Genomic DNA, 10,000 nt, shown 5'->3' with positions numbered 1-10,000 from the left:
TTTTTAATTCTACAACATATGGATCTATAGAACCTATGGATAAATCTTTCCATCCTAAACCGAAAACACCATCAACGTCTGATTCAGAATAGAAAGGCTCAAATCCAACAATTTCAGTCATTTCAATAAATTTATAAGGTACCGATAATTTACCAATAGTTACTAAATCTTTACTAAATATTCCACTTATAGTACCAGCTTTACTTGTCAATTTAACAGGCGTATCATCTTTTTCATATGTTTTTGATTTAGATGAATCATAATGATTTTTACTTTCACAAGACTCTGAAGTACATTTTATACTGGGTACCCATACATTAGATGATGCTGTATGGAATAAGAAATTAAATTTTTGACCATTATCTCCAAACTTTGCTTCTCCAAAAGATAATTTATTTGCTAAATCTTTTAATTCCACATTATCAAACTCACTACCTAAATAACTTTTTTTTGTTAATCCTTTATTAAAAAGTTTTACTGATTCTTTTATGTAATTTTTTAATTTATTCTCTTTAATTGTTTTCATAAGCCTATCATAAGAATTTTCAATATTAAATCCTACTGTTGAATATTTTGAAGTCTTAATTATGTGATTAATCTTTCGGTTCTTTTGAAAAACCACATTTTCAAAAATATAATAAGAAAAAGCTCCTGTCAAAACTAGGAAAACCGTCACAAATAATATTTTAAATAATCTTTTAGCATTCCATCTTTTTACTTTAGTTACTCTAAACGTCTTAAATGATTCTTCATTTTTCATGAAGGTGTTGGTAAAATCTTCTTCTTTAATTGTTAAATTCATTTTATTATAAAAAAAAAATAAAAAAAAAAAAATAAAAAAAAAAAAATAAATAATTATATATGCATAAATATATACTACAAAAATGTTTTCTTTTTTTTTGAAATTATATAATTTAAAAATATATATAATATTATATATTGCTTTTAACTTTTATTTTTACGGCTCTCAAAAAAAATAAATATAAATATATATATATATATATATATATATATATATATATATATATATTTATATATAATTATGATATAACATAATACATATAATAATTCAATTAAGCATATGTTTTATTATATATAAACTTTATATACATATGTATGATTTTTTTTTTTTTCTTTTAGGAGGGAATTAAATAAAAAGGAAAACTTCTAAAAATTAATATATAATATATAATATTATATATATATAATATATACATATATATATAAAATATATATTTTTTTTTATTTATTTACTAAATAATATTGAATTAGATAAAAAGAAAGAACAAATGTACGCTACATATTATAATATATTTATATATATATATATATATATATTAAATATGTAGATAAAATATAATTTATATATACATACAATAAAAGTAACACATATAAAAAAAAAAAAAAAAATTATATATTATTTTTATATATAAATACATTATATATATTTTTATTTTATAGTAGAATAATTTATACCAAGGGAACAAATAATTTTAAATAATCTTCTTAGAAATTACTATGGTATTATAAAATTATAATATATTTATTAATATAACATATAAATATATAACAAATGAATATTTTTAAACGTATAATATTTTTTGTTGGGTAAAAAGAAAAACAAACTTTATTATAACATAATATTATTATATTATATATATATATATATATATTATTATTATTATATTATTTTTGTTATTAGCATGTAACTTTTAAAAGAGATGTTAATATATAATATTACTTCTATATATTTATTAGGTAGACCTTTTATCAAGTCATATCCATTTATATATATCGTATATGAGTGGTACTATTATTTTTAAAAAAAAAAATAAATATGATTTTGATTATATGTAATACTATATATATATTTATACATATAATATATTTTGGCAGACCCGTTTTTAATTCTTTTTTATTTATATAAAAATATTATTAAAAATATATTTACCGCTTATTCTCTTTTAAACCCTCTATTAAATATTATGCCAAAAAAGTAAAAAAAAATAATAAATAAAATAATATAATATAATATAAACAATATTATAAATAATAAATTAATTAAAATAAATTATTTACATATGATATATGAAAAAAGAAAAAATTAGAATAAATAAATAAATATATATATATATTAATAATTTTATTGTATAAGAATATTTTTATGGATTCGTTATATAATTTTCTTTTTCTTTTTTTTAAATGATATATCATATTGAATTTATTTCTTTTGCTGTTATACAAAAAATCTTAAATAAACTAAAATTATAAAATAATAATGAATGTATTAAAAATAATATATCGTATTTTTTCGTATACATTTATTTGTTTCATTTTTTTTTTTTTTATGTTTGTGTTGTGTAAAATGGTATTTATATAAATGTTAAGTATCAAATTCGAATTGTTTCTCAAAATGAATTATTTCTAAATATATAAAATAACAGGAGTGTGTTTTTCTTAAAAACAAAAATTATATTGTATTGAAAAATCTATACTTATATTTATCTTAGCATAAATTCTTAAAGAAAATTCAATATTCTGTATGAATATAACAAATATTATCGTCAAATATATAAGGAAATACTTTATTTTATAAAAAAAAATATAATTATTTAAAATATATATATATATATCAGACGTGCAATTTTAATATTATTTAAATAATCATTATTATGTTTAGGTTAATTTATGTGTAAACATGTGTTTCTATTATATTTCATTAAAAAAATTTATAAATGTATTTAAACGAAAACACATTAGAAGAAAATACTGTACTAATAGAAAAAATAAAATAGTAGACATCCAAAAAAGAAAATATATATATATATACATATATATATATATATATATATATGTATACTATTTTTATTTTTAATACATTATTAGCTTGAACAATTTTTTTTTATATATATATATATATATAATATAAAATATAATAAGTCAAATATTTTCGAGTGGAAAAAAGAAGAGATATGAACCAATATTGGAAAAACACATATATACATAAATATATATATATATATATATATATATATGGCAACATATAAAATTTTATGAACTCACTCTTGTGTTAGTTTATTAAAGAAAACTTATTTCACAAATATAACTAATATATATATATATATATATATATATATATATATTAATTAATACTATGAAAAAAATAAAAAAAATTAAATATAAAAAATTATAAAATCATAATAAAAAAATGTTTTTATTATCATTATATTCTTTTACAAGAATACGGAGAATGTAAAAAAAAAAAAATAAAAAAAAAAAAAAATAAAAAAAAAAAAATAAAAATAATAAAAAATATTTTTTAATTATTTAAATTTCTATGAAATGGTTCATTATGGATAAAATATGTTTTCTTATATTCATATATAAAAAAGGTGAATTATATAATTATACTTATATTAATATGTTTTTCCTTTGGTTTCCAAATTTTCGTTTTTATAAATTCTTTTTAGCAAGAGCAATACCAACACTGTGATTATCATAATCAAAGACGGTAAAATATTTTCTCATGAATGGGTCACCTAAAATAAAGGTTGGTACTGGAAAATCTAATCCTATGATATTAAGCATACATAATCCTGGACCAACATCTTCTATGTGTTGAAGGTAGTATTCAGGTTCTAATGTGTATTTACCATTTTCTGAAGTAAATTCAAAAGTTGGTAATTTACTGTTGTTACAAAGAGTTACATAGAAAGGTAAGAATGGGACTTTGATGACATCTAAATTCTTCAACATTTTAGTTAAAAAGTCAGTTGGTACAGTAATGGCACTTGTACCACTATCTACAATACAGTTTGCTTTTTCTAACATTATATTTCCAACTTGTGCATCTAAAGTTATTTGCCAATATAAATCGTGGTTTAATTTTTCATAAGTTAATGGTCCCTCATAAAATCTTTCTTCAATACCACCAATGGTTAAGAATCCCGTATGTTTATCATGTACAGGTAAGTAAAAGGTGAAAAGTGCATTTTCAATTTTGTTTTGGTTTTTTAATTCAACAACAATTGGATCTACTGAACCGATTGATAAATCTTTCCATCCTAAACCAAGGATACCATCAAATGTTGAAGCAGTATACGTTGGTTCGAATCCATTAGTATCTATTACTTCAATAAATTTATATGGAAGAGATAAATTACCAACGGTTACTAAATCTTTACTGAAAAATCCACTAACAGTTCCAGAGACATAATTCATTTCTACTTTGGTTCCATCTTTTTCATAAGTTCTTGATTTAGATGAATCATATAGATGTTTAGTTAAACATCCTGCAGTTGTACATTTAACACTTGGGACCCATAAATTAGCAGAACCTGTATCAAGGATAAATGTAAATGGTTGTTGGTTATCTCCAACTTCTGCATCACCATAAAACATTATATTTTGGAAATCTACTAATTCGATATTATCATTTGAACTACCTAAATAATTTGTTTTAGTAAGTCCTGAATTAAGAAAATTGATAGATTCTTTAATGTAATTTTTTAATTTATGTGTTTTTATAGTTTTCAAAATTCTATCATGTGCATTTTCAACTTTAAATCCAATAGTTAAATGCTCTGAATTTTTTAAAATGTCATTCATTTCATTATCTCTTTGAAGCCATACATTTTCATACACATAATAAAATAAACCACACATTACACTACAAAAGAGAAGTACATATAGTATTTGAAATCCCTTCTGTATTTTTTTTTTCTTCTTTGAGTTGTCAATATTTAATCCATCAAATGTTGAATTGCTTTTGATAAAGCCATGTTTAAAATCATGTTCTCTTACTGTAATATCCATTTGGTTCAAAATATTTATTAAAAAAAAAATATATATATAATTATAATATATGTATATATATATATATATATATATATATATTTATTTATTTATTTTTTTCTTTTTATTTAAAATTTTTTTTTTTGTGGTTGAAGTGGATTCTTATTAGTTTTATGTGTATTAAAAAAAAAAAAAATCTCTCATACAAATTATTATAGATTACTCTTTTTTTAAAATAACACAAATAATATAATATATAATTTATTATTATAATATATTACAAAAATATATGATATAAAAAAAAAATTCAAATTTATAAAAAGCAAAAATTATATTATATTATATCATATATATATATATATATATATATATATATATATATATATATCATATTATTTAGAATTATTATAAATATATATTAATTATTTTATATATATATATAATAATATAATTATTATAAATTATAAAAAAAAAAAAATTCTCGTAGTTCTTTGTGTTTTAATTCTTTATATTATAAAGTATATTATTCAATATCCTAAATAATATTGTTTTGATTCTTTCATATAATATATATAATATATATGTGATTTTTTTTTTTTTCAATTTTCTATGAATATAAATAAAAGGGGAAAAAAATGATAATATAATAAAATATATATAAACACATAAGTTTTTTTGGTAAAATGGTTTTTTAACATGTACAATAAATAATTACAAAAAAATTATATATATATAATTATAATTAAAATATATTGACACATTAAAAAGATCTTATAAAGAAATATACATAAATTTATAATATATAATTATATATAATAATTATATATATATATATATATATAATTATATATAATGTTTGTATTGTTTTATAAATGGAATATGGAAAAAAATATATTATAGAAAATATATATATATATATATATATATATATAATTTGACTTATTTTTTAAATTATACTAATTTTTCTAATATATAAAGTGCAATACCATTCAGAGTTACTATATTAAAATGAAATAGTATTGTTTTATTTTATAGAAAAATTAAATTTTTAGAGTACTTAAGTTTTCTATATAATAGAAGATCATTCAAATACAAATAATATTATATAAATATTAGGATGAACTTTTTTTTTTTTTTTTTTTAATCAAACTCTCAATGAACTTGGCATTCATATATATATAATATGCAAGGTTTATATATATTATATATATATAATATAATATTAATAGTAGTATATATATATTTATATATATAAATAAAAAGAAAAGGCCTTATTTATTTTATATAGGTAAAATTATTATATCATTATAATTTCTTAATATATATATTATTTTTATAGCACGCATTATTTTTTTTCATTTGACAAAAATTTCAAAATATAACGAGAAAAAAATAAATAATAATATTATTTATATTCTGCTTAAGTATTATTATAATATCTATTTAAAAGTGGAAAGAAAAAAAAAAGAAAAAATGTCAAATGAATTGAATATATTACCAGAATTATATATTGTAAATATATATATATATATATATATAAATATATTTATATATATATATAATATATATATTAAGTCAGCTAGTTCCTTATTCTTTCATGAAAATATTAAAAATGACTAAGAAATATGAATAAATTAAAATGTAAAAGAAAAAAAAAATTATAAATCATTTTTCTCATATGTTAATTTTTCTTTTGTTTCATTTTTTTGTATAAAGAAAAATATATATTAACGAATTCTTAAATAAAAATATTCTTATTAAAAATTTATATTACATATTAATATATATAAATATATATATATATATATATTAATGCCTTATGTATATATAGACATGGAAATCAAAAATCAAATAATTCATAATTTTTTTATTGAACATTATAATTATTTTCCTTGATTCTTTTTTATTTCATAATACATTTTCCATATTTTTAAAATATGTATATTATTATGTGAAATAATATACTTACGGTAATATAAATATTTTAATAAAGTTAAATTAATTATATTTCAACTGATAAAATAAATTAATATATATATATATATATATATATGTATTATATATATTTTTTTTTATTTTTTACCTGAACATGTAATCAATTTTTTTTTTTTTTTTCATACACCTTTATAATTATATGGCTAGCATAACAAACTAGCCATTTATATGCCTACTTTATCTTTTGGTCTTTTATAAAACATTAAGAGTAAAGAATATTATGGCAATTATTAAATTTATGGAACATATGAATATACTTATAAAAAGAATATATTATTTACTAAATTTGTATAAAGATATAATATAAAGTTCCCTTTTAAAATAATTAAATAGAGAATATACACATATATGTGTGTATATTAATGAAGCTTATATTTCAAATGTAATTTCTTATATTCTTTATTTTTTATTCTTCATGATAATAAAATTTACTTAAACATATTACAAGTTTTCTAAGCATTAATATTTTTATTACATCCTTATGTAACACATCATAATAATATATATAAATAAATATTTAATCAAATGAATATGATATATTATATATGTAATGAAATAGCATTATATACTTAAATATATATATATATTTTTTTTTTTTAATGCACACAATATATAATATGTATCGTAAAAAGAAAAGTAGTAATTTTATTCTTTTAATATACTTTTAAAATAAGATAAAGAAAATAATAAAAAATTCTTAACTTTATATTATAAAAAAAGTTATAAATAAAATACTATATTTAAACATATATATATATATATATATATATATATATATATATATATTACTACCACATTATATGACGGCTGCATTCTTCTCATTATATATTTTTTTTTTTTTTTTTTTTTTTTGAATTGTTCAAATGAATGATATATATCCGTACACAGGATAAATCAACACTATAAACATCACAACAAATAATTTAAAAGACATTCTCATAAATTTTTCATCTAATATAAAACTATGTATACATATTACACGATATAATTATCTTTAAGTTTGAATAAAACCAAACAAATATATCCCTCCATCTCTATGGTGAAAAGTATGATTGATTTTTTGAAGTTCCGAAAATTTTGTTCAAAATCTTTAATATGTGTTACTTCAAAAAAGAAAAAAAAAAAAATTTTATAGAACGTACAATTTTTAATAATAGTGTTACTCAAACTTGGTTTCTCAAACATTTAATATTACTTTCTTTTCATTACAGATTCTTACTTAATTTTGATATAATTTTGAAAAGCATCAAATCATACAGTGTTTAATTTAAAAACATCCGTAAAGTAGGTAAAAAATCATAACATTATATATCAAAATAAATATTCATAACCTAAATGAAAATTTTTTTTTTTAACTTTTATTGATCATTTCTTAATTGACGTTCTATATATCAATATTACTTTTTCTTATATATTTTTTTATTGCATATTATTATAATCACTGCTTAAATAAACATTTTGTAAAAGTGTAAATTATAATATATGAAATATCATCTTCCTAAACATTTTATTTGTTTCATATAAATCTATACATACTTAAAAATTGGTCATTTCTACTAAAATTAGCTTTAGCATCATTCACGTTTTATAATATTAAAACTGAATTGTAAACATATAAACATATATATATATATATATATATATATATATATATATATATATGTATGTATGTATGTATGTATGTATGTATGTATGTACGTTTGTATTTATGTATATAGTTAGATATACACAGTTTTATCTTTCAATCTGAATTTATTTATTTAACGTGATTTACAATTTTTTTTTGGCAAGGGCGAAACCAACAGTGTGATTATCATAATCAAAGACGGTGAAATATTTTCTCATGAATGGGTCACCTAATATGAAGGTATTTTTGTCCAAATCAACAGGTAATATAGATAACATACATAATGATATACCAAAATCAAATATTTGTTGTAAGTAGTATTGTGGTTCTAAGGTATAATCATTTGTTGCTGATCTGAATTCTAGAGTTGGTAATTTAGGGTTATTACATGTAGTTATATATAATGGTAAGAAAGGTATTTTAACAACATCCAAACCTTCAAAGAATTTGTTAAAGAATTCAGTTGGTGCAGTTATAGAACTAGTACCACTGTCAACAACTACATTAGCTTTTTCCATAGTTAAATTACCAAAATGTACATCTAAATCAACTTGCCAATATAAATCGTGGTTTAATTTTTCATAAGTTAATTGACCTTCATAAAATCTATCTTCAATACCTCCTATGGTTAAATAACCTTTGTGTTTATCATCAAATGGTAAATAAAAGGTAAAAACGGCTTGTTCGATTTTATTTTGATTTTTTAATTCTACAACAACAGGATCTACTGAACCTATAGCCAAATATTTCCATCCTAAACCTATTATACCATCAAATTGTCCTAAGGTATAAGCTGGTTCGAAACCATTGGTATCTGTAACTTCAATAAATTTATAGGGGAATGATAAATTTGCTATAGTAACTATATCTTTACTGAAAAATCCGCTTACTGTTCCAGATACATAATTCATTTCTACTTTAGTACCATCTTTTTCATATGTTTTGGATTTGTTAGAATCATAAAGATTTTTTGTTTTACAGCCAATAGTATTACATTGAGAACTTGGAACCCATAAATTTGCTGAGCCTGTGTCAAAAATAAAAGCAAACTTTTGTTTATTATCTCCAATTTGAGCTTCTCCATAACACATTACATTAGCTACATCATATAATGTTACACTATCACCAGCATTGCCTAAATATGGTTTTTGTGTAAGTCCTGTTTTGAAAAATTTCAAGGATTCTTTAATATAATTTTTTAATCTGTGTTGTTTTACTGTTTTCATAATTCTGTCATGAGAATTTTCAATACTAAATCCAATTATTACATGTTTTGAGGTGTTCATAATTTCATTTATCTTTTTATTTTTTGGGAATAATACATTATCTATAAGATAATAAAATAATGCTCCGGTAATCAATAAGAAAAAAAACACGTATAATATTTGAAATCGTTTCTGAATCTTCCATGTTTTCATATTATTATTAAATGTAGAACTATTAACAGCTGATTCATTTTTCGCAAAAGCGCTTGAAAAATCGTCTTTTATTGATAAAGTCATCTTTATAAATAAAACAAAAGGAAAAAAAAAATAAATAAAAAAAAAATAAATAAAAAAAAAATAAATAAATAAATAAATATAT

The 10,000-nt window shown here is 18.5% G+C and overlaps 3 protein-coding genes across 3 annotated transcripts in view; all 3 read right to left on the bottom strand.

Moving 5' to 3' along the window:
- PRSY57_1407400 (plasmepsin III) overlaps positions 1-802 on the bottom strand; it is a gene marked incomplete at both ends in the record, with an annotated part of 1,356 nt that extends 554 nt beyond the window's left edge. The window contains one exon of the mRNA XM_012909691.2: positions 1-802. This exon is cut by the window's left edge and continues 554 nt beyond it. Coding sequence (XP_012765145.2) covers positions 1-802 — 802 coding nt within the window.
- Positions 803-3,453: 2,651 nt separating this feature from the next.
- PRSY57_1407300 (plasmepsin II) lies at positions 3,454-4,815 on the bottom strand (the record flags this gene model as incomplete). The annotated part of the gene is made up of 1 exon (XM_012909690.1): positions 3,454-4,815. One exon carries the CDS (start codon positions 4,813-4,815, stop codon positions 3,454-3,456), a length of 1,362 nt encoding a protein of 453 aa, XP_012765144.1.
- A 3,744-nt stretch (positions 4,816-8,559) lies between these two features.
- PRSY57_1407200 (plasmepsin I) lies at positions 8,560-9,918 on the bottom strand (the record flags this gene model as incomplete). The annotated part of the gene is made up of 1 exon (XM_012909689.2): positions 8,560-9,918. One exon carries the CDS (start codon positions 9,916-9,918, stop codon positions 8,560-8,562), a length of 1,359 nt encoding a protein of 452 aa, XP_012765143.2.
- Positions 9,919-10,000: the final 82 nt, after the last annotated feature.

The sequence above is a fragment of the Plasmodium reichenowi genome, chromosome 14, assembly GCF_001601855.1.
Source record: "Plasmodium reichenowi strain SY57 chromosome 14, whole genome shotgun sequence".
Lineage (NCBI taxonomy): Eukaryota > Apicomplexa > Aconoidasida > Haemosporida > Plasmodiidae > Plasmodium > Plasmodium reichenowi.
Note: the sequence above shows the minus strand (reverse complement) of the source record. Positions and strands in the feature narration are given on the sequence as shown.